At 42.9% G+C, this 24,359-nt stretch overlaps 10 protein-coding genes across 10 annotated transcripts; 6 read left to right on the forward strand and 4 right to left on the reverse strand.

The window, feature by feature from the left end:
- Nucleotides 1–3,260: 3,260 nt before the first annotated feature.
- BCIN_06g03680 (hypothetical protein) lies at nucleotides 3,261–4,135 on the reverse strand. The gene has a single exon (XM_001556090.2). The coding sequence runs from the start codon at nucleotides 3,971–3,973 to the stop codon at nucleotides 3,551–3,553; it is 423 nt and encodes a 140-aa protein (XP_001556140.1). The 5' UTR covers nucleotides 3,974–4,135; the 3' UTR covers nucleotides 3,261–3,550.
- A 436-nt stretch (nucleotides 4,136–4,571) lies between these two features.
- BCIN_06g03690 (hypothetical protein) lies at nucleotides 4,572–5,529 on the forward strand. The gene has a single exon (XM_001556089.2). It carries the CDS (start codon nucleotides 4,699–4,701, stop codon nucleotides 5,473–5,475), a length of 777 nt encoding a protein of 258 aa, XP_001556139.2. The 5' UTR covers nucleotides 4,572–4,698; the 3' UTR covers nucleotides 5,476–5,529.
- A 23-nt stretch (nucleotides 5,530–5,552) lies between these two features.
- BCIN_06g03700 (hypothetical protein) lies at nucleotides 5,553–7,198 on the reverse strand. Its single transcript, XM_001556088.2, has 2 exons — nucleotides 6,634–7,198; nucleotides 5,553–6,572 (listed from the first exon to the last, which is right to left on the reverse strand). The coding sequence occupies exons 1-2, from the start codon at nucleotides 7,112–7,114 to the stop codon at nucleotides 5,842–5,844; spliced, it is 1,212 nt and encodes a 403-aa protein (XP_001556138.1). The 5' UTR covers nucleotides 7,115–7,198; the 3' UTR covers nucleotides 5,553–5,841.
- Nucleotides 7,199–7,560: 362 nt separating this feature from the next.
- On the reverse strand, nucleotides 7,561–10,309 carry BCIN_06g03710 (hypothetical protein). Its single transcript, XM_024693476.1, has 6 exons — nucleotides 10,068–10,309; nucleotides 9,896–10,017; nucleotides 9,741–9,838; nucleotides 9,574–9,683; nucleotides 8,904–9,526; nucleotides 7,561–8,858 (listed from the first exon to the last, which is right to left on the reverse strand). Exons 1-6 carry the CDS (start codon nucleotides 10,173–10,175, stop codon nucleotides 7,814–7,816), a joined length of 2,106 nt encoding a protein of 701 aa, XP_024549262.1. The 5' UTR covers nucleotides 10,176–10,309; the 3' UTR covers nucleotides 7,561–7,813.
- Nucleotides 10,310–10,714: 405 nt separating this feature from the next.
- BCIN_06g03720 (hypothetical protein) lies at nucleotides 10,715–12,589 on the forward strand. Its single transcript, XM_024693477.1, has 4 exons — nucleotides 10,715–11,007; nucleotides 11,059–11,275; nucleotides 11,327–12,129; nucleotides 12,180–12,589. The coding sequence occupies exons 1-4, from the start codon at nucleotides 10,859–10,861 to the stop codon at nucleotides 12,331–12,333; spliced, it is 1,323 nt and encodes a 440-aa protein (XP_024549263.1). The 5' UTR covers nucleotides 10,715–10,858; the 3' UTR covers nucleotides 12,334–12,589.
- Nucleotides 12,590–13,346: 757 nt separating this feature from the next.
- BCIN_06g03730 (hypothetical protein) lies at nucleotides 13,347–13,990 on the forward strand. The gene is made up of 3 exons (XM_001556085.2): nucleotides 13,347–13,521; nucleotides 13,572–13,676; nucleotides 13,732–13,990. Exons 1-3 carry the CDS (start codon nucleotides 13,471–13,473, stop codon nucleotides 13,843–13,845), a joined length of 270 nt encoding a protein of 89 aa, XP_001556135.1. The 5' UTR covers nucleotides 13,347–13,470; the 3' UTR covers nucleotides 13,846–13,990.
- Nucleotides 13,991–14,254: 264 nt separating this feature from the next.
- On the forward strand, nucleotides 14,255–15,317 carry BCIN_06g03740 (hypothetical protein). The gene has a single exon (XM_001556084.2). The coding sequence runs from the start codon at nucleotides 14,672–14,674 to the stop codon at nucleotides 15,065–15,067; it is 396 nt and encodes a 131-aa protein (XP_001556134.1). The 5' UTR covers nucleotides 14,255–14,671; the 3' UTR covers nucleotides 15,068–15,317.
- A 333-nt stretch (nucleotides 15,318–15,650) lies between these two features.
- BCIN_06g03750 (hypothetical protein) lies at nucleotides 15,651–16,602 on the reverse strand. The gene has a single exon (XM_001556083.2). It carries the CDS (start codon nucleotides 16,381–16,383, stop codon nucleotides 15,796–15,798), a length of 588 nt encoding a protein of 195 aa, XP_001556133.1. The 5' UTR covers nucleotides 16,384–16,602; the 3' UTR covers nucleotides 15,651–15,795.
- Nucleotides 16,603–18,510: 1,908 nt separating this feature from the next.
- On the forward strand, nucleotides 18,511–20,185 carry BCIN_06g03760 (hypothetical protein). Its single transcript, XM_024693478.1, has 2 exons — nucleotides 18,511–19,179; nucleotides 19,252–20,185. Exons 1-2 carry the CDS (start codon nucleotides 18,959–18,961, stop codon nucleotides 19,847–19,849), a joined length of 819 nt encoding a protein of 272 aa, XP_024549264.1. The 5' UTR covers nucleotides 18,511–18,958; the 3' UTR covers nucleotides 19,850–20,185.
- An 848-nt stretch (nucleotides 20,186–21,033) lies between these two features.
- Nucleotides 21,034–24,150, forward strand: BCIN_06g03770 (hypothetical protein). The gene is made up of 3 exons (XM_001556081.2): nucleotides 21,034–22,004; nucleotides 22,055–23,275; nucleotides 23,325–24,150. Exons 1-3 carry the CDS (start codon nucleotides 21,477–21,479, stop codon nucleotides 23,922–23,924), a joined length of 2,349 nt encoding a protein of 782 aa, XP_001556131.1. The 5' UTR covers nucleotides 21,034–21,476; the 3' UTR covers nucleotides 23,925–24,150.
- The last annotated feature ends 209 nt before the right edge of the window (nucleotides 24,151–24,359 follow it).

Raw genomic sequence — 24,359 nt, forward strand, 5'->3', positions numbered from 1 at the left:
ATGTGGCTCTAAGACAAACATTAGGATCTGCGTGAACAGCTCTCGTTTTAGCATCTGTTTGCAAATATCGACTATACTTGCGCAGAGCTGTTTGTAATCTCAAGTTCTCTACGTCTTATTAGAGGTCTTAACGTTCTGAGCCTTGGATGAATTGTATGGGTTACAAAGCGTTGTATAGGCTGAGGTCTGCCTTGAACAAAATGGGAAGTTCTTCAAGCAAAACCGTCCATATTCCTTCTCTGGTTGAATAAGATGGTATGTCATTATTACCTGGAATTTATTCGAGCTGAAAATCAGATTTTGGTTCACATTCAGCAGCTCTGTGAATGAGCTCGATGACTAATCGTCTCGTTGATGCCGATGTCTGTCCGGGTCTTCACCTACCTTACACTCAAACCTCTTATGATTCACATCACAAGTCAATCCACTAATTTTTGGTTCTTCCGATCAACAATTCATTGTTGGCAATCCTGGCGTCGCAAGTACACCGACGGTGAAACTAGTCCCTCACTTCGATTGTTCCACGAAGCCCTCCTATCCCAAGCCTCGCGTTTGACTATAAAGTGCGGCCGTCCTGTATGGTTTGCCGATCATGAGTTATTCGGGTTACTTCACTCGTACTTTGCTGCCTTTGAGCAGTTTGTCGTTCATCTTGTAGAGGGATTCCAAGTGAATGTTTCTTGTTCTCTGTGTGTCGACAGTTTGGTAGCACTTTACATCCTTCCAAGAAAATTACTGGATTTGATCGAAAGATTATCGAATACTTCGCCTGGCTTGTTCAGATTCGCCAATGATGATATGTCGAATGTCGGGAACTTCATGTCTTGGTAGTGGTTGGAGAGGGCGAGAAAAGCAATTATTAGCGTAAACACCATGGCATACAAGGTACTTCCACTCGGTATCACATTCGTAGAGCACTTTTAGGAAGGCCTCAGGGAATCAACGATTTCAGATAACTCAATATGGATCTTGCTGCCACCAAAAAGAAATCAGTTGTGAGTCGCAATAATCTTTCACGATTGAACGTACAAATCACACGTGAGAATTGCAGATTCTACTTTCATCAATTTCTAACTCCAAAAAGAAGGTTGCCGATTAAATCATTACAACCACAATCAATACACTCTTCCATTAGAGCAAAATGCTCAACAACACATCAAACCTAGTCCGTCTTAGACCGAGGATGAAATCTTTACAAATTCCTGGTTCTAACGCAAGAACCCGCCAAGAATTTCCCCTTTATCTTTACCCGAAGACGTGGAATCATACCGAAGACGGAGTAAATACTTGATATCGCACATCTTGGGCCACAGAGCTGCCGATATCAATTCTCCATACACTGTCAGAATTTCTACTCTGTTCTTGAAGCTTCGAGGACATAGCGATAACTCATCGGTTGCTGTGAAGAAAGCCAGATATCTAGTGATGATCTGAATCTTATCAACCACTGATGGTATAGCGAAGTAGTTCTATTGAGTGTATTCTTGGATCTTGTTCCTGATGTAGAGAAATTTATCAGTCTTGACGATCTTCTTGCTGTAATTCTTGGGCATCTCCTTGCTTCCAAAAGCCATGTTGGAACAGGTTTCTGATCCGGCTGAAGCAGTGGAACGAATGATAAGTGATTTGGGGTTGGACGGGATTCAATCTTTATGTGGGTGATCCAATTATGATATTTCTCAAGGATAGTATTGAAAGATTATAGCTTTCAATAAATACTTTGAGCAGAATTCTTGAGGAACTCCGTTGACACAAACGCCGCTCGAACCCTTTCGCGAATTTATAAATTGTTGGCTGTGTGATAAATATTTCCGATTCAGCCAGAGCCACAACAGTTGGAACCAACCAAATATTACTTGCAAATGCCAACTCATCTTTTCTACGCCCAATTTGGTTTTCAAACATTATGCAATAAGGTTCTGCGCCTCTTGTTCTGAATTGAAAACTCTCGAATTTCACAAACAGATTCATATACGATAATTCCACAACATTAAGGGTTTGTAAAATGGTTTCCAACATGAACAACCCATCCAAAAACGTTTCGAAGGTACTAAATCGCGTGGAGCAAGTAGCTCAGACACTGATACCAGCAAACTACTACTTTATAGACCTCATTCAGACTTATTCCAGAGATTTTCCAGTCAAAAAAGCGAAAACAATTACTAAGTCTCATGGCGATGGTCTTCAAATAATCCTTACTGAACAACTGGCTATTTGGGATACTATCTCCTCAAAACTTCAATCGCTGATATCAAAGTATTTAGAATTGTATGTTTCAATCGCTCTGAGGTTGAAGATAACTTTATTGCGGAATTCGGCGACTTGGACGGAGCTCAGAAAGTTCAATTCGTCAAAATATCCTTTGGTGAACCAATATTTGGTTTGGAGCCTGCTATTTATTAAAGTTTCCTTGAAAGTATTGATGTGATCCTACACAACGCTTGGTCAGTCGACTTCAATTTAGCCATCGAATCGCGTGAAAATTTTCACATTGCCGAAGTTCGCAATTTTATCAACTGGTCTTTGCTGCCGCCACGCACAGTGACGATTCAATTCGTGAGCTCGCTCGGCTCATTGGCGAATTGGCCGTCTCTCCGACCCAAGACACCAGTACCTGAACAAATATCCACTGATAGTAACTTGCCAATGCTAGGCTATGGGCAATCCATGTTCGTATCAGAGAGTATCCTGAACAATGCCGCAGAAAGCACGGTATCCCAGTTGTTGTGTTAAGATGTAGACAAATTGGTGGCCCGGCTGGCCATGGAAAGAAGCAGTGGAATATTCGGGATTGGTTCCCAATTCTGATACAAACTTTCAAAGCACTTGGGTTGATACCAAGTGATCTTGGGGCTCAAGACCTTATTCAATGGATTCCAGCTGATAGTGTATCACAAATAATCGTTAATTTGATGCATGGAAGTGATACGAGAGAAGGTTTGACAACTTTCAATCTCATCAATCCAAAATTAGTTAAATGGAGTGACCTTGTCCCTGGGGTCAAGCAAATACTCGGTGTTTCCAAAGAAGCTAAGTTGAGGAATTGGCTCGTAGAAGTTAAGAAACATGACGCTTTGTCAGGAGATGAACTAAAGAAATTCTCAGCACTTAAACTTTTGGGGGGTTTTTTTAATGGGTAGCTAATGGGGAAAGAGTAGTTATGATCACTGATAATGCACAGGATGTGAGTCCTTCCTTCAGAGATCTGGATCTAATAAATGGCGAAATGATTGGAAGATGGATGAAGGATTGGGTTTTTCTGAGTTTGGAGATTTCTAGGGATCTGAATTCGGTTGCCTGATTCAGTTGTGCCTCTTTGCATTGGTTGCTTAACCTTAACTCTTGGAATCGTATTCAAAGCCTTGAGATCTTTCGAAGTGATGGTTATTGATTGAACTTTGATTCGCATATCCATCTGTTCCTCGGCGCAATGAATGAATTGTGTCAGTCTTCATTTCATAAACATGATTTATCTTCAGGTCTAATACTTATTCTTGGCATTATTTCTTCCACGACCTGTCATCCTGTTGCAACCTGATTCTTCCGCTATCTACCCAGCACCCTTAACCGATATCTCGTAGACCAAGTTGTCCACCCATCCTCTCTTCTCCATCATTCTCAAAGCCCCCTCCAACTCATCATCATCTCTAATCCATGATGGTGGAAGACGATCATGAACATCAGCCCACTGTACAAATAGATTACCCAGATCTATGGAAAATGAAAGCTCAGTCATATGACTTCTAGCCCGTGTCGCAATGCCATGCTCATCATTGTCAATCATAGAAAGTGCGGCGGCAGTAAAATCAACAATGGTTGCATCCTTGGGCAGTACGAACACAGCAGTGGAGCTATTCCGCTGGAAATAAAAAGGGTTGGGGTTTCGAGCCAGAGAGGTACGCCTTTCGACAAGACGGAAATGGACGAGCACGACAATGTCGCGTCTTGTATTGGGGTTTGTGGAGTCGTTCATTTTGTCGTGGCGGGGATGACCGAGCGAAGGTTGGTTCTAAGTTTTTCGAGTAACGATTACTAGTGATTGGGCTTTGCGATTTCCAGGCTGATTTCATTGGTTATGAGCTGCTTACCCACAGCATGACTAGATACACATATATAGTCTCCCAATGTCAAAATCGATGTGTTGAAAATGGCATGGCCATAGAACAAAAGTGATAGGGGGCGCTTTGTCATAGTCTGCGGTCCCGTTAAGTCAAATTTTCTGAAAGCTTTTCAACCAAAAACCTTTGGCTCATACTCATCTGGTGTCTTTTGCAAGAGCTGGAGTGTTCGAGGCAAAGAATTTTCAATAATGGCATCAATGAATGACAGATAGGTTGTCATTTGACAGCAAACATATTAAACCCACTTTCTTTTGATGGTTCCTTTAACGGTTCTTTGGATTAGGGATTTGTTTGTGACTAACAATTTTTCCTCCAGCTTTTCTATATGACTCCCTCTTTGAATGTTTACCATTGTAGGCAGGCATGCAAGCCGTCTTCATTGATACCAATGCTGCTCTTTCATGCAAGAGTAAATTTTGGACTTTATTTATGGATTGTCGTTCATTTAAAGCAAAAGTAGCATATATACTCCTTGGGATCTGTCTGCCATGCAAGATCTCAAATCATTCCCATCTTTCTCAAATTTCGTAGAATTCCACCACAATCCCCTACATCTGCCAAAATTAAATCTTCCAAAATGTTCCGGCCAGTCATGAAACAATCATTTACGACTCTAACACCACCCAAAAGTATTCCCAAACGAGCCTTCACCATCTCAAGCCAATCATATTCTCACACTCCCATGGGCGCCAGAATTCTTTCACCCACCTTAACTTTCAAAGGACATCGCCCAGCACCTTTCTGTCCCGCAAGTATCTCTAATCACGCATTCGCCAGAACCTTCAAAGTCTACTCCTTGTATCCACAACTTCCAGTCGCTACGACTATGGCACTGGCTTATTTCTCATTCCCCAAAGTAAACGGTATTTCAAATGCTATGTCCTACTACGCTGCTCTCCCTCTATCTACCAATTTTTCATATCAAAACCTGGAGTGCGAAGTGAGATGCGCATTAAGAGAGTCTTGTAGAATGGCAATGTGGATACGAGATAGTGGGGGGAAGGATGGAAATGAGGCCGAGGCCGCGGCTGTAGTTGGGACTGGAGATATCGAAAGGAATAAGGAGGAGGAAATGAGAAGATTAAAGCTTGATATCACAGTTATTTGGCAGGAAGTGAGGATTGGGAATGTGGGGAGTGTATCTGAAGGAAGTGAAGGCGGGGCGGAAATGAGCATTAGTGGAATGGATAGAGAAGAATTCGGCAGTGTGTTGAGTTTGATGGCGATGAGAGGGTGGAAGGACATTTTTTGTGTAAGGGTTGGGGGTGAGGAGAGAAAAATGGAAGAGCAGGAGGGAGAGAAAATGCTTGGAAAGGAGGCGGATGGAACAAATGATCGCATGAGTATTCTTTGAGGGCCCCGTTAATATCCTGGGCTACAGTATCAGTCAGGAGTGGTGGAATTGTCATGGTATCTAACTTGCAGGAAAATTAAAAATTTCTGATTTTGAAATGGAACTCCAATAGATACACTACGGAAAGTAATGCAAAGATAGTTTGAGCTCAAATGACGTCGAAGCATAATAATCGGATTGTAAAAGTTATCGATCAGACTGCGAAATGGATACTTTGATTAGATATTACAAACGCCACTGCACCAGAACGCCGTCCTCTTTCATCTTCTATCTTAATACAACAACATTTTACGCATCAAGACCAATTTCAATATCAATAGGCGGAGCATACCATAGAAAACAAAGCTTTGGCACTTTTCCATCCAGCTAAGAATGACCATGTCTAACCAGCGTTCCCACAAACCGATCGTTCATGAACTCCTGCTCATATCCCACAGGGAATACTCTCTCAACCCAATCATACCACTCTCCACATCTGCTATCCATAGCATTGAAGCTCTTTACGAAATCCCAATACTCAGGATACCAGCCGGCATTTTCCCAATCCAATACCGCCACGACCCGTCCCTCCTTCACAAGAATATTCCTTGGCGCCAACTCTCCATGTGCAAAGATAATGGCATGATTAGTAAGAAGTGAATGTTCTGCCATTTTCAAAAAACATTTAGGGACTTGTGGATAAGCATCTGAGATGAGGAACTCATTGAATGCAGCTTCAGACTGAAAGGGGCCTCCTTCAAGATCATAGCGTCGGGAGTCGATAGCTGGGGTACGATTCATACCGCCGATATATCGACCTGTCAAGCCGCGGAGTTGAAATAGCATATCATTGATCTGACTTGCTATGCCTTTCTTTTGTTCTTCTGGGAGGGTGTTCCAGACTTTGTCCAGACGGTCGCCTTCGATGTATTCCATAGTTATACTGGTGAGTTTTCCATCGGTAGTGGCTTCTATGACGTGAGGAACGGGAATGCTGGTATGAGTTGCAATGTAGCGCATAGCGTCTGCTTCGGAGAGTTGAAGATTACGTCCTGATTTGAGAACCTTGTTTCCGTAGCGAGCCACTTTTCGACCGATGATTTCATGAAGAATAATGCCTATTTAGGTTAGCAATCATGTTTTACAAAAACATGAAATTAGAAATTGGAAATTCCATACCTTCACCAAGCTTGGCATCCAAACACTTCTTCGGCTCAGCCCCTTCATCCTCATATTCGTCCTCACTAATCCGATCTAAAGTATTGCGATCGTCCTCTGACTCCGTGTATTCGTCGCTGTCATATTCAGAATCGTATTCCTCTTCCTCTTCGCTCTCCTCGCTGCCTTCTCGCCAATCAGGATCTTCCTCACTATCATCCGAAACATCCGAAATCCTAAGATCTTTGACGTCCATGTTGTTCGCAAGTCCATCTAAGAACGAGGAAAGCTTTTTTTGAAAGCCTTCTTTGCTATTTGCCCACTCAGGTGTTCGGAGAGAAGTGGCATCTTTTCCATGCTGGGCACTGGTGATAGATTTAATAAGCTTTAATGTGCTTGAATCAATACAATTTGCGTTTTTATGACCAGCTTCAACTAGGTGTTGAAGTTGAAAAGCGGTCTGAACGGATGCGGATGAGGGGGCTTCGGCAAAAGAAGGCATTTTATTTTATCGATTTCGTTGATCGATATATAGAAACGAAATGTTTAGCGATAGACTATAAATGAACGAATTGCTAAATCAAGCTTTTAATGTAAGTGTGAGTACGAAAAATAGCTGCAACGATGAACGGAGCTAGGGTAGGAATATATATTGATTCTAGACTCAGATGTTGGTATTTGTTGGGTGATCACGATTTACCTTGACTGAACTCCCAACATCGAAACGCCTACAGTAATAACGACGAGGCTCAAATTTGGCCGCGTAGGTTAGCGCTTCCCTGAGAAATCCTCGCGTGTTTCAAATTTTATCCACCGGAGGTCACCACTGTGCCAACTAACACTAACTTATGCTATGTCATGGTCAGATTGATGGCCACAGTCGTTCCTCGACGTACCAGGAATCAATGTATGAGTTCAACAAACTGTAACTCACTACGCCACTTTTGATGCATTTCCATTGTTGGATCTGACCGTGGCCGAGGCGCCAGCTTGACCCACAACACGTGACTTGAGTGAAATCGAGAGAAGGCGCGTCTGATGCCTCGTCAGTTTTTATCTTAATTTGGCATCGTTGACATTTGGAGGTGTAATAGATGATACAAGTGTAAAACATCAAGAATTTCCTTGAACAGAATTTGTACCACTGTCTACATCGTTCAAATATATTGCAAGGTATCATTAATTCATTGTTGAATGGCAATTAAACGCAGTGTGGGGCCATTCCGTTGTGAAAAAGTGCTTCGAAGTCACTAGTTGAGAGATCTGTATCAAAGTTGATGCCTTCGATAGTATCAAAGTCGACATTCTCCCAATCCACTGTTGAATATGGGTCATTGATATTAAGGCCAGGGAAGGGAGTCATTGTTTCTGGTTTTCGGTACTCCGAATCTTGTTGCTTGAAGATATTTATAGAGTTTGAAGCATCGCACGCCGTACTGCTAGATTCTGGTACCTGGGCTAAAGCTTCTTCTGTAGATGACGACCCCCTTCGTAGAATATCTCGAAGTTGTTGTAGACCTCTCCTCGCTATGGTACTGGTTACTTGGCAACTCTCAAGCATTTTAAACGCATCCATTATCTCAGCTTTCCTTTCCTCTGATCGTGGATCATCTTTGTTCAAGCAGAAGTCCATTACTAATATGACAGTAGCCACAAAAATGTGATGCGTTACTGTCCACATTCTAAATGGCTGGAAATTTTGCTTCTTGCCCCACTCAGTAAGATCTGTTCCCAGTTCAATTACTGAGCGAGCAGATCGAAGACAAACCATTCGGCTGTAAGAGAATCGTGGGTCATGGGCACCTCGCGCAAGATAAGGCCGATGAAGTCTGTTAAATCTGGTTTGGACCCCAAAATGACCTGCAGTTCTTTGCACTGCCAAGAATGGGTATTTCGCGTCTAAATCTTTGTATTGCGCTCGACTTTTGGCATCTATGCGAAAAAACGGAGGAAATTCGGAAACCATGCAAATCAGCTTCCTGTCAAAATTTAATACCGTTTCGTAGGGCAGCTCATGCATCTCACAGCCAATGTCTTGCGTGGCGTCGACTATTTCCCGACAAATTATCGAGAGCTGGAACCTGAATGTAGAGTATATCATATCAGTTTCCGTACTTAAGGGTTGCTTGTAGTCTCCTGAAGGGCCAATGTCAATATCATTGACATTGCTTGGATAATCGCATTTCATTTGCTGTGGGTGAATCATATATGTACCGCTTTGCGGGCCACTCATAAAAGACAGGATCCTACACTTGTTAGACACAGCATGCAAATGATACAAATGAACTTACCAATCAGTAGAAACAATATGCCACCAGATCCTTCGTTTGGTTTCTAGTTCAACATGATTCAATGCTTTCCCTGCTCTCCGCTTCTTACTTTGGGTAGAATCAATTTGATCGAATCCAAGTGAACGTGCTGAATGCATTGCTGTAGTAAAAAGGACTCGAAAAGTAGCAATGCCTCCAATATTAGGTAAAAGATGTTGTGCTATCAACAACACTACTTGAATTGACTCCATTGTGGGCTTTCCGATGAAATTGGCGGCGCACAATGCTTTGTGAGCTAACAAAGTCCAACGGCGAGTTTTTGATAGAGGTTCCGCTTCTTGAAAATACACACTCAATGCGAAGACTGCAGAAAGAAGAGCAACGTGATCGTTTTGAGGCTGTAGATTCTGGTCAAGATCATTGTATAGTTTGTTGAGATGTGACTCGAGAGTTGGTACATGAATTATATGGTAGATCCAAACGACATTAGCAACAAAATATTCAAAAAGATCTCTTGCATGCTTTCTAGACGGAAGTGAAGCCAAACTTTGAGCGTCGACACCTGTTCGTACAGTAGTAGCCGACGTACCTAAAAAGGAAGCAGCAAAAGTTTGTGTGATTTCATCATTGTAACATAGAAGATTCTATTTGATTAGCGCTTCGAAGCTAAGTTTTAGGGAAATAGAATTACATAATTTGTGGACTCTTGGAGGTTTCGGTGCTCGAAAGCATCAGATTCTAACCACGAGACTGTATTTGTAATTTGGGCATCTTCTGCAGGCGTTTCTTGCGTCGAGGCGACTAGCCTTTTGTCAGCCAGGATTTGATACAAGAAGGGTTGCAAGGAAAAAGCAATACCAGATGCGGTATCTCTCGAACTTCTAGATACATTGATGTTTTTTTCTAGAAGTTCCTCTAACCTTCTCAGACGGGCGTTTAACTCCTCAATCCCTTGACTATTATAGTAATAATGAGACAAAGCTAGCAAAACTCATTGAAGCCGCAGCACTGACCTTGACGATCCTGCCGAGACAGAATTAATCGGCTGGGAACCTGGAGTGTCTGCTTGACCTGCAGCTGACACGCAAGGAAGTCTGCGAGCTCTGCAATTACTGCATGGAAAATTGCGATCACACTATTGAAGTCAGAAGCGATTCGTTATCTTTCTTAGAGTGGCATTCTTACCTTGAGTTTCTTGGCCCGACAAAACTGGCATGAGACAGGGTCCTGTCGACGAGCTATTTTCTCCTTACGCCCGTCCTGAGACAAATCGATTGGCGGGGATCGCTTCATGCCGATTCGATGCAAATGGACTAAAACTTTCACGAATAATAATCTCCGAAGGTTAAGTGTATTAATTGAAGATGATATTGCGAGTACGTGAAGAATGAAAGGAGTTGTCGTACATGATGATGATATGAAAATACTAGTTCGAGTCTGTCCATGGTGAAGACCTCAATGTCCGTGGATTCTCGGGCAGTCCGGCCCACTTTATTACTCACATCTTACATAATTTACCCCGAACGACAACGAGCTTATTGACAAAATCCCCAGAAAACCAAAATAGAAGGTCCACCAGTGGTCTTTGATCTCCTAACGATAAAACAACAAGGGTTTTGTCGACTTCAGTGGTGATTGGAACGATCAAGATGTGCCGCAATACAAATGACAATCCTGCCCACCGTACCAATCGTACATCTAAGGAGAAAGATTCTCTAGATGGTTTAACAATAATCTGTCCTAACAATCTACCGTACATATCGTGAGTGGCGTTGCTTCAATTCCAAAAGCCATGGAACCTCCGATCTATCTTGATCAGACATGATTCTTCAGGGCTCCATCCTTCGTGGACTATTCAACTATAAGTAAGTTCGATATCCAAGTGAGTAGAGAGCATCAATTCCATACTACCGCAATATCTTCGTACAAGACATCCGTTCACGATCTGGTTGTACATTTGTTCCTTCTCTTCTACAATGTCTCAACAGATAGGTTTAAGTAGTGATGTAACGAGGGGCAACGCTGGGCCGTCCAAATCACCAGTATTTCCAAGCTCAAAACTAGCACCCAGTGAAGCTCCAAGTGAGTTTTTAGAAAGTGATGCTCCCCGTGATTCAGAATGGAAGTATGTGTTTCTTTTCCCTGTTTAACACATGCCTTATTGACCAGAAGCTAGTACTCGGTCATGTATTGCGGTCATTGGTGCATTCTCGATAATGTTCTGTTCAGTGGGTTTCATAAACGCTTTTGGAGTTTTTCAAGAGTATTACGCGAAAAACATGCTCGCCAATAAAACTGCATCTGAAATTTCGTGGCTTGGATCTTTTAACGTTTTTTGCATGTTTGGCGGAACGTTTGTTGCTGGATATCTAAACGACAAATATGGCCCAAAGGTACGCAAGTTAGGTTCACCGTGATCGAACCCCGAACTGAAAAAGAAGCAGTTTTTGGTATATGGAGGCAGTGTCGTGATTCTGCTTGCTCTGTTTATGACTTCTATTTGCAAAGAGTACTACCAATTCTTTCTTGCCCAAGGCTTCTTACTCGGCATCGGTATTGCATCTATTCTTCTTCCAGCCTTCACCATAGCAGCTCAACACTTCACCACATATCGAGGTCTGGCACTTGGAATTGTAGTATCAGGATCTTCGTTAGGGGGTGTGATTTGGCCAATTGCTTTGAACAGACTTCTGACCGAAGTCGGCTTTGGATGGGCAGTACGAACTGTTTCTTTCATTCAACTGCCTTTATTAATTATCGGGTGTCTCTCAATCAGTACACCCATCCAGAAGACTGATCATACCAAACCAAAACCAGATTTCTCTTGCGTCAGGAATCCCGTCCTCATATTACTCGCGCTTGGGCTTTTCTTAGTATATTTTGGCCTCTTCACGCCTTTCTTTTACATCGAGCCTTGGGCATTGTCACTTGGACTGAATAGCAACTTTGCATTCTATACGATCAGCATAGTCAATGCAGCAAGTCTATTTGGTCGTATCATACCAGGCCTACTGGCTGATCGATTCGGCTGTTATAATATTGCTGTTGTTGCTGCGATTTCCTCCGGCTTAGTCTGTACATGCATGATCAAAGCTACTTCTGTGGCTGGAATCACCATGTTTTCTCTGGCTTATGGATTTGCTTCAGGGGCAATCATCAGTCTCCAAGGAGTTTGTGCAGCAAAGCTGGTACCGCCAACGCAATTTGGAATTGCCATGGGCTCCGTCATGACGTTTCTCTCAATTGCGTAAGTTTCCGCTCACTACCCGCATATTCAAATATTGCTAACTCTAGCAGCGGGCTTGTGGGCTCACCAATAAATGGGAAGATTCTCGATGTCTGGGGTTACCTTGGAATGTCTCTATTCTCCGGAATGATGATGCTTTTAGGTGGATTGGTACTTCTAGCCGCACGACTCCAGCTCAACAGCCAATTGCTGGCGAAGGCTTAGATTTAAGGATAATTTTTATCATCAAAGATATCCAATTTCTGGATTATCTTATCGAATATTATCTTTTCATGTTTTGATTGGCTCTTTGTATTGGTATCGTGGAAGGTTACTTACTGTCCATATTATCTCTAAATTATCATAGCGTATGCCCGCGCTGTAGACTTCTCAACCTCGGAGGGAAAACATGAACACTCTTTGGTACTCTTTTAGCACTCTCAGGTTACCCTAAGTCTGTACCATACAAACTTCAATCTCAATTTTGAAGAAGAAACGCACATTCGAAGTGATCTGACGTTCTACGTTACAGTACAAATTTAGCACCGAATCAATAGATGACAGGCTTGATGCTCGATACACTAAAGGAGCCAAGGCCAAAACATCAGGTGTCAGGTTAGTGTTTGGATGAGCATGAAACTTTTCTGTATTTGATTTTATAACGTTGTTTTTACTCAAAAGTGTTTGCTTAGTTCTCGATGTTGTGGTCATGCCGTGATAGAGTGTTATGTACCAATCGCAACAAATCCATAAATTAACTCCACGAATCGTATGATCTCCGTTAGATCATCACTTTAATTCTGCACGATCAAAAGTATATAAATATATTAAGAGTGGATCAAACCCCTAAATCCCCATCATGTTTCATGTCGTCTATCTTATGTCCGAGCACTCCCTTCCAAACAAAAAGCCTCATTCATCTCATCTTCTCACCGTGCGTTCCCTAACCATTAGATCTTCAGATCTTCAAGACAACGTGCCTGTGCTTTCAACAAAGGGCTTCCGTGTTCTTGAAATGCCTCGTTGCACTGATACGGCAGTTTCCGGGAGTCATATATTCCCGCGTACATCATTCACTGTCTGACCGGAAATTTGGGGGTCCGAGAGAAGTATTTGGAAATTATCAAACTCCTGGAATGCAGAGGCATCATGAAAATCTCAGATGACGGTTTCTATAAGTAGATGGAGATATGACATGCTTGCTTGCTTGCTTTTTTTTTCATTCATCTTCTTCATCTGCTGTGCCGAGATACCTTGTGCATTTTTCCATTATCACATAAACAATTTTTCGAACAGGATTCGATACATTGCATTCTTTCAATTTCTTATAATCAATCAAACTACCACAATCTCAAATTTACAATGCGTTTTTCAATCATCATCGCTCTCTTGCCATTGGCTCTTGCTGCACCAGTATGCATATTTCCCTTCATAGCATTGATAACTTGTTAACAAGACCACAGACTAAACGACAGCTCGACGGTCTTCTTGGGGGAGCAACAGGCACAGGAACAAACACCTCAACCGGTGGTGCTAGCACTGCTGCTGCTGGAGGGGCTGGAGGATTGGTAAGTCTTCTCTTTGCTTTTCCATTTCGATGATGGTTACTGATAAATTAAATAGGATGGACTTTTCAGTGGTTTGACAGGTGGTGCAAATGCAGCTGGCACCGGGGCTACTACAGGCACGGGCGCTGCTGGTGGAGACCTTCTATCTGGATTAACTGGTGGTGCTTAGAGATTTGAAGCTGGGATGAGAAAGTGCGGGGCAGAGAGTGCCTGTGGAGTTATGAAGGGATCAGGAGAACTTTCACCTATACCCTGTTAGAAAGATTCAATTTTATATTAGGAAACAAATTATTTCATTTCGTATTTATTTTCCATAAGCATTAGTGACAAAAATTTACTATGCAGCAGAACGGAGTTCTATACGGGCCCGGATGAATTAACCACTAGGACAAAGTGAGGTCAGTGGATGCTTTGATACATGAGCTTCCAGAATTTCATTCTAAATTGAAGTGTTTACTTCTCACCTATTCCTAATTCTAAACATCAGCTTTGGAAGTTTGGAAGTTTTAAGTAAATTAACAAGAAAAAGAAATGTGTCTCCACTCGCATAGATATCTACAACGGGTATAAAATACCTCGGCATCACCTCCAGCAATCGACATACTCGCCTTATGAAGTTTGCTTTTGAAATATGGAAAATGGTCCAATGTTAATATGGAAGATTATGGATGTGGGAAATAGAGTGAGAAAATGGCAGACCTTGTCAGTCTCTATTTCAATATGAGATGAAGCAGAAACGTGGGCATATACTTACTTTTTCCGCCCCCTCTCATATCCCAGATGTATATAATCTCGCAATAATCCGATTTCTAACATCCGCTTTCTGTTCATCGGATCACTCACACTCTTTTCCAATCACTCGCTACTCTAACAAACATCCAACTTCGACGTTCAATATACACTTCATATACAATATCCCAATCTCAACTTTCAACGCACCACTCATCGATCAACTTTCTCGCTATAGGCCACTCTTGAGAATTCAGCAAAGCAAAATGCATTTCCATATTTCCTTCCTAATCGCAGCCCTCCCTCTCATCTCAGGCGCGCCCACCAATACTCAGAGGCGCCAACTCGACACTCTTCTCGGCTTGGGTACATCCAGCAGCCCACTCGCATCCGCATCCGACTTATCGGGTCTCGGTTCTCTTCTTGGAGGTAGTACCGGAACGGACACAACTTCAGGACTTGGTTCCTTGGAGAGTGGTCTCTCGTCTTTGGGTTCTTTGGGCAGTGGAACGGGTACCTCATCAGGACTTGCTTCGTTGGAAAGTGAAATTTCATCGTTGATGGGTGGAACTGGTACACTTACTGGTGCGAGCGCTTCTTCAAGCGAGGACGCATTGAGCTCTTTGTTGAGCGGATTGGCACGAAAGGAGAAGAAAGTCTAGTTTTGGTGTAAGGTATTTCATCATAGACTTTGGGATGAGACATTTTGGGGTCTGAGAAACCTTGGTGATGATGATGTGGCTGGAATCTTTCTATGTTGTGTTGGCTTTTCAAACTTCTGGTCAAAAACCGTACCAAATTGCAGTCTTTAAAGCAAGAATGACAGAACTTTTGACCAAATACTGCCGTGAGCACTTGACTCAAGCTCTCTTTTTTTTTTCTGTGACCACAATATGTCACTGCTCGCTGGCACTGGAGATTAAGCAGCGGAAAATTTAGGAAGTGAATGTACTTTTCTTTTCGCATTTTTGATATAGGAACATTGTTCATACACGGCTTCTCAAGTGACTTAAATTTTGACCCCTCCCTTCGTCTCTCAGATTTCGACTTCTACTCCCACTACTCTTTCCTCCGACTGAATCTCCATTCCATCAAGATCGGCGATGAAAATTGCTTTCAAAGTTCCGTGAAGTGTGCCTCGCGATAGCATTTTCCTATAACGCCTACACCGATGATCATATGAATAACTATTTTAATTATCTTTCAATACCATTATCCACAACCTCATCTTTCCCGTTCGGAAACTAATCCAAAGAGATTCAATAGACATTCAAGACCACCAAGAACTATGTTATACACCTGAATGTTCTGACACGGCTCAGGGAAATCAGGGATGAATCTACTATAAAAATTAAACGTCATTCCATGTCACAAATGAAGATGTTCTGTATTACAGACGATATGAACGCTGAATCACAGTCCAATCTCCGCCACTGTTTCGAACACCATTGATCAGTTCCTCAAACCCCCTCAAAGCTAACCCAGTATCATCCTCCTCCATGTCTTCGTCGTCACCATCCAGATTTTCATCTTCTTCCACCTCCTCATCCTCAATCTCCGCGTCATATATTTCCTCATTTTCTCCTTCACTCTCCCAATCCTCTTCCCACTCCTCTTCTTCTTCCTCATCTGACCATTGATCTTCCCCCCAGGTCAAGCGAGCCCATCTCCTCGATAAGTGAATTGTCGCAACCGCAATTCTCGGATGGATTCTATCCGGAAGTTCAGCATGAATACAACGCTCAATAAGTTCGTCCATATTATTTCCAGCCAATGACGCTCCCCGAAATGCTAGCTGTGCCTTCCAGTAATTGATATCATAGTATTTTTCATGGAAGATCTCTGGATCTGGGAGAAAATCGAAAGAATAGCCGTTGCATTGGAGAAGATTGATGTTATCGTACGTAAATTGGCAACCAAAGAGGTTTCGTCGGAGGGGTGCATGTTGGGGTTCACCGCTGGGTCCTAATTCCGCCATTGTTGTTTTTTGTCTTGGGATTGAAAGTCTCTTAAAGTTATGAGATAGGTAAACGTTGAGTAATTGGTGATCAATGTCTAGGAATATGATGTAACTGGTTGTATTTTGATGTGGAGATATAAATTTTGTCCAGCGAGAAAAAGGATTACTTATACCAAGTCTAATGTAATGGAGGACCGTGAATCTCTGGCTTACGGCTTCTAAACTGAATACTTGCTCAAAAATATTCTTTCCTAATCATGATTGTATTGTTGAAACCTACGGTACAGAAATTGCTTGAGATCTGGCAAGAATATTTCACCACTTCACCAAGCACCTTTCCTACAAAGTCTTGAAGATGCATGCAATTGAAAATATTGGCAGCACCTGGCCGATTTACTTGTCAGCAATTATTTCCCATGGTCAACCATCTATGGCGTGATCGGCGGAATCTTTCGAATAGCCAGCAAGTAGAAGTATAAAATGGTGTCTGTGAGAATTGATTCCCCTCAGTCTTTCTGGAATGACACTTGACTAAAATCCCTAGAACAGCCACCTATACCTCCTATATACAGTAGCGCAGAGAAAATAAGCCAACCTCCGGTCCAGCAAGTTTTGTCTGGAGGCTAGAAACTTTTCAAGAAGAATGTACAGTTGTATACTTTTCCGTATCCGAAACCTGGGCAGGTATCGATATTACAGTACAAAGCAAAATCATCTACAAATTGGAAGGTGCTATACGTAATAATGTGCACGTTGGTGCTCCTGCATCACATGAATGTGATCGCAACGGCACAGCACCAACATCATCCACAATGACCCCGCCTCCCTCCCCACACACCAAGCATGTAGGATAGTCAGAATGAGGATTGTGGGTAAAATTCTGTGAAAGATATAGCCTTGACTCAGTTCTGACTACTTAACTTATGCCAGAATGATTTGCGGTACGGAGTATTCAATTGTGATAGTTTGTTGGTGACAAGAATCTACATGAGGAGGGGAGGAGCTTTGTAGGGTCAGATCTACAACCAGAGAATTTCGCTAGTCTTGGTTGTTGCCGAAGTCACCCTTTCTCTCGAGGATCTATTCACATCTCCTCATCAAACATTGATGATACACCTGACGTTGATCCACGATTCTTATCGCATCCTGCTGATCTCGAAATCTTGGCACGTCATATTCAGACGCTTGAGACACTTTGTCAGACCAAAGAACTCTCGGCCTTTTTCAAACCTGACGGGAAGCGAAATCACCCAGATTCCTTCCATATTCATAGTCTTGAGGGCGCCAAGAAGTATGTCCTTGCCAGTGCTGTGACAGCTTATCACAACTGTGGTACCGCTGCAATGCTGCCAAAAGAAGAGGGGGGTGTTGTTTGTAAATGATAAGCTGATCGTTCACGGCATGGATAATTTACGCGTGGTTGATGCAAGTATTTCCCCCCTGATCCCGCGTGGGAACATCCAATCCTCGGTGTGTGCTGTGGCGGAGAAGGCTGCAGATATTATCAAAGGTGTTCGATATGACCTCGTTGCAATAGCTAACTAGCTGTGACCAGAATCACGCTATAAGCTTTTCGTGAAAAATGGAAGTATAATTGTGATCTACTGAGAATCGAATATGATCTTGCTGAATCACCTAAGACTTTGAAATTTGAATTATGGTGATTTGAAAGAAGTAATTCGCAACTGCTGACATGAAATCACAGTTTAGACGGCACGCTACTACGCAACGAATCTGTCTGGAGAGGATGGGGCACACGTGTGTGGGTGATTGGTGGTATAGAGCAATGCGCCCACATCTTTCGAGGTGCCATCAATTCGGGAGACCTGATAGCGAGTGATTGTAGACATGGTATCCCGCCCTCACGCAATCCATGTTGGCTAGAATGAATGCACCGTACATAGCACGAGCATCTGAGCCGCAGATGTACGGTGTTCGAGCAGAAGAAGTTCGATTGCGATAACATCTCGGCACCGAACTATCAAAAGTCCACGCAATCTATTGAGCGATCACCAAATTTATTACGGGGAAAATGAGCTTGGTGCCGCTTGCTACGCTGCTATTCTTGACCCCGAAGATCTGCCGATGAAAATATCACAATTTCTCTCCCGCAATGCGATCGGAAACAACTTCATATCGTCACACGCATCTATTCCTACTCGTCGTTCTGGAGTTCTCCCTGTCTAACGGGTCGCTTTCATCAGCCGTACTTGTGAATGACAGACGCTGCTAACATGCGTCTTTTGCCATCCAAAAGCAGTTAACCCTCCCAGGGAAATAGAGAGAAAATGGGGGAACTTGTGGCACATGTTGCGGTTAATGTTACGCGTCCCTGAAAACTCCATTTGAGATTACCCATGAGCCATGAGCTACGACTACCATGGGTCTCGTAGATATCTGGGAATGGGTACCCAATGGGACACCGTATGGATAATTTGAGTAGATTCAGTCGAGTTCCCCTTAAAGCAGGTGTCTAGTCACTCTACCCTTTTCTCCCCTCCCCTTAATCGTCTTTCTCTCGAGGTTTTCAATCCAAGTGAATACTCAATTGCTTCGAGTATCACGGTGCTCTGTGAAAGGGAATGTTCAGGTCATGAAACGCGCCACTAGAGTGGCTATCGTCGCGATAGTACTCTTTTTCAATCTTCTTTTCGTGTTTTTTCACCTGCGCAATATCTTTACTGTTTTCGATGTCGTGGGTGCGTCAATCGATGGGTACATTCCTCGGCCGGTGAAGACAGGGCAAGATAGAGCTGTAGTGATTCCGCATTTAAAGTCTGAAGACACAAGTTGGGTTGGGGAATTTTTACCTGAGTGAGTTGAAGTCATGAAAAGCCCCGGTTTCCAAACACTTATGACCAATACTGATCATCATGAAAAACACAGTTGGCAGTCATACATTTACTCTGTTGACGATCCAGATGCCAAGCTACACACGCCAAACAAAGGTCATGAGTCAATAGTATACCTCACATACATCATTGACAATTACGATAAGCTTCCTTCGATAAGCGCTTTCCTACACGCCCACCAAAATGGTTGGTGGGATGCATGGCACACAGACGTGGTTGGTCACGATAACGTCGTTTCTTTAAACACTCTCAACCTTGATTTTGTACAAGAACAAGGCTACGTAAATCTTCGGTGTGCTTTGAAGCCTGGCTGTGCACTATCAGATGTTGCCCCTAACACACACATCAACCCGGAGATCTGGATGCAAGTGTTCGGAAACGATACGACCATGCCCGCAGAAATTGGCGCAACATGTTGTGCTCAATTCGCGGTTTCGAAATTACAGATATTGCAGAGAAAAAAGGAGGAGTATATACACTATCGGGATTGGATCCTTCAAACTCCATTGCCGGACCGAGAGAGTGGGAGAGTTATGGAATATCTTTGGCATATCATATTTGGGAGGAATGCAGTGCATTGCCCGGAGCCCAATCAATGTTATTGTGACGTATATGGGAGGTGTGATAAATGATCGTTTGGGGAAACAATGTTCACAAGCCAAGCTTTAGGATATTAAGAATTCCATGTGCGATAGCTCCTATTCTTCACAATTTCCATGACGAGATTTGAATAAAGAAAGATAGTACCGACACTCCATATTTGGGTAATTTCGGCGATCGAAGATATATTTCCAAGGTTTGAAGTTCCGCCATATTAGTGTATTTAGCTAGTCATTCTCTTTCCTCTCACATCCTGCCTTCTCAATCGGATTGAGTATTCAAGAAGAGACGTCAAGTCTTGTCCATGATGTACCTTGATGGCAATTATGGATCGAACCAACTCAAACTACAATGGTCAATTGTTGACACTATTTCCAGATCAGATTGTTGTCGTTATTGCCATGTCGTCAATGTATACATTGTGGAAATCGACTACGTAGCTTATGTCATGATTCTACGAACTTAAAATATGTTGATGTTTCGGGCTTTAGCTCAAAAGTTGTCGATCACTATGCCGTGCAGCAAGTAAAAAGTTGGTTTTTGTCACTAGCCAAAGTCTATTCGGCTCTTAGCGGCCGTTTATCTGCTGCTCTAAACAATTGTTCACTACTATTCAACTGTTGGTCGGATCTGGTCCGTTCAAGGTTCAAGAACTCGGGGGTAATGTGAGTAGCTCACTTTTATTAACTAGCATGTCCCACTGGCTGCTTCATTCTTTGTCTGTGTATCTTGCATTAGTAGTTTATAGCAGTTTAACAGTCGGAGGTTTCCAATAGCTTTTGCGGGGAGATCCAAAGCTTGGCCTTCATCACTTATGCCACTCACACCAGTTCCAGAGCCGGAGTTGTACCGGCTCTCACTCTTTTGCTCTGGTGACGTTTGCTACCACAGTCCTGTCAAAGAATTTCTTGAACCGCTTCTATCAGAATTTAGTATATATCCAATGAACACCTGGATAATCCAGGTGGTACAGCGTACATGTAGTAGTACCGTTGAGTTCATCCACTCTTGAACTCTTGCTTTTCGAGGACAAGTTCCTTAATCGAGAACGTCTCTAACAGAGAGGGTTTATGGCGGAGGGATATCATATCCGTAAGACTACATTGATTTCAGATAGAATGATGTATTATGACAGAAGATCGCTCACTACACATACCAGCCACTGGCCTGCGAGACTTGGCCAAAAATTGAAACAGCTCCGCCTTAGTTTCTGTACGAAATCATCAAGTTGTCAGATGACTCTCGCTCTCTTCCATTGTGAGTGTCTATGATGAAATTGTGATCTCTCCTAATTTGATCAAGCGACCGCAATCAAGGTTTTCCAAGGAAATTTGGTAAATAAACTCTTGTTTGGTTGGTTAATTTTACCTGCTTTACTCTTAGCATCCGGTTCGGATCGTTCTTGATATCCGTCATTTAGATTCAAGTCAACTTTATATTCACACTATCATCTTGTTTGAAAAGATCTACGTATGTAGTCCATTCTCATGTAATTTTCGGCTCCGATTTCAGGAGGCTAGAGATGCATTTCCGTATAATTAGGACACTTTGTCGGTAATATATACGAAGACTTACTTTCTTCTTTCTTTCCGTTTGTTTATTTTCATACTTCAACTCCAAACCTAACAGCAAGCATATCCACTACCGTGATCAATACACATGAAGGCCCTTTGCCAATTGCTCGTAATAGGGGCATGTGCCCCGAACCTTGTCTTTTCTGCGGCCGCAGGTGAAAAGCTCGACATTACAGATGGAACTGCCCCAGCCCTTGCCATTTCGACCGTCGCTGACGATAGAGTTGGCATCGCAAAGAGAGGTGAAGAATGGACCCCTAGTGAACTAGTGGTAATTGCAAACAATGGATGTTTCAAAATGATTGAAGAGAACATGGACAAGATTCCAGACTGGGTTCAGAAATACAAAGATTGGGAAGTTTTGGCATTGCAGAACACTGCAACTGGAAAGAGTCTTTCGGCTCGATACGGAGAAGAGAAGCTCGGCATGCCTCACTGGTTTTGCGATCCTGACAATGGCTGCTCTTCATTGCCAAGCCCTCTGAAGATTCTACAATTTGTGGATGCCACCAATCCGGATATGCCCAAAGATTTGAGGGTCAAAGAAGCTCAGGGGAGGTACTGGACCGCCATGAGCTACTACATGGTCTTCCGTACTGGAACTCACACACTAGTAAGTCTTTTCATGATTGCTCATGATTCCTTGGTACTAACATCTGTCAGAACGCGCTCAAACGTGCTCAGGATTTTGTGCTGCCAAGAATCGATACTATCATCGGGGACTTCACCAAGAAAGGCAACAATGAGGCAATTCTCAAATGCAAGATCAAAACATTTTTTATTGATATGATATATCAATTCTCGACCAAATTCCTGCGAATGAACTTGGATAAACTAGTCAAACTTGAAGGTGCCGGTGGAGGACCGTGGACATCGTTCAACAAGATTGATCCGTTTCAATATGGCACTCTCATGAAAAAGATCCTGGATTTTACATTGCCAATGGAGCATGATTACAAGTATAAAAAGTTTGGAATGGGTAACGAAGGAGAAAGTTCTATCGACTTTTTGCGCCTCACAAGTATGACTTACACGAGCGACCTTTACTGCGGCCACATTGACGGCCAGGCTGCTGATGGAAGTGATATGGGATCTCGTATAGCAGACTCTAGATACCACATGAGTGCAATCATGGAGCAATATATCGAAAACATCAGTGCCGTTTTCAGAGCGCTCAACGGATTTGGGAAATCTAATTTTGATCAAAAGATGAGCGATTGGATGTTCAATGCCAATTATGAGGAGATTGTTCACCGACTTGATCGCGTTGACATTTCCGACGAAGCTAAAAAATTCAGTCACACACTCTCAGGCTACTTTATTTCTGCGGGTTGGGCTAGCAACAAATGTTACATGAAGTGCCAGCCCAACTTGTTTCGACCAAATGTTCAGAAAAGATGCTACGATGCAAAGTTCGCCGTAGATAGGTTCTGTCCTGACGACTCGCCTGATACATTATGCCAAGTCAATTGTTACACTATGCTGGATGCTGGCAATCATGAGAAAAGACTGATCGGCATCGATGAGCTCAGCAAGCATGGCTTTGATATCGAAAATGTTAAAAAAGACTCTTGGGAACACTACAGAGAACTTAAAAGGCTCAAAAAACCTCAGATGGATTTTGTCAATGGTAAGGAATTTACATTCGGCGGAGAAAAGAAATCAGCCCTCATTCTCTCTGTATCTGTTTCCAACGCCAACAAAATTGCCGATAAGCCCCTCAGATCCATCAACTTTCCATGTTTCAGCGGCCAGGACTATAGAGGTCTCGATACTGAACAGCACATGATTAATATGGGTATGGGATTTGGTTCCACTGATTGGGGAGGAGGAAAGAAAGGAAATGCTCGTGCTTGGGAGATGTTTCAACAGCAATGTCCAGAAGTAAGTCATAGATCCTACTCCTGAGTTCATCAGCTAACTACCATCTTAGCAAACCCGCAAAATGCAACCTCTTACTCGCTATCTCAACATAGTCTGTGGACAACGTCTCAAGTGGCCCGAAAGAACCGCCAGAGACGGACTCGTACACCGTCGTGTCATGCAACCGGATATCGAAGGCAAAAACTTCGAAACGTGCAGAACACTCCGTGAAAAGACCGAAGACATGGACGAAGAGACGGCAAACCATCTCTTCTGCAACGGCTACTGGCCCGAATCTGAAAAGATTTTCAGCAATGAGAAACCTTGGATTTACACAGACTGGAACGCTCGCTGGCATCGTGGTTCTGGACTCAAATCCATGTTTAGCCATAAACTCAGATGTGTGATTCATCGAAGGACCCATCGAAAGTTCCGCCCCGATCAGAAGTGGCTTGATATGAATTGGACTACTGATCTCTCAAAGGTGGTTGGCGATGGAAATAATCTCAATGGTACTGTGTTGGAGCTGGATCCTGAGGAGGCTCACGCGGCGGAAGATCTACCTGACGATGCGGAAGATATCGATCCGGAGGCGACGGAGAGGTTAAGACACATCATTTCTGAGTTGAGTAAGGAAATAATGAAGAGCAAGTCGAAGGAGACAAATTGATAGAGAGTGAGACAGGAATGGGGAAGGGGAAGAGAATCTTAATGTGTAATCTGGGGGAGAGAAACAGTTGAGAAATTCTCACTGCTCCGAGCTGATGTTGAAGTGGCTCGTGCTGTATGTAGCTGCTGCAGTAAATCAGTAAGATGAGGACTGAATTGAACCCATGTACACCAAATTATATTAATATGAGTGAGTATGGTTGGGAGTGGTTATGTCTGATGAAGCAATTTTTAGATGTTCAAGTCACCGGTGTGTAGGGGCATGGTCTCCTCATCATGGCATGCTCAAGTAGAATGTGCGACCACATACGTAACTTTACGGCATGTCTTATCATGTTATGGAAAGTATATTGTTTCCTTTCCCTTCCCTTCCCTTTTTTCATTGTCTTTTCTCATTCATCGATAGCGGGGGTAGGGGTTGAATGTACCCCACTCC

The sequence above is a fragment of the Botrytis cinerea genome, chromosome 6 (assembly GCF_000143535.2).
Source record: "Botrytis cinerea B05.10 chromosome 6, complete sequence".
NCBI lineage: Eukaryota > Fungi > Ascomycota > Leotiomycetes > Helotiales > Sclerotiniaceae > Botrytis > Botrytis cinerea.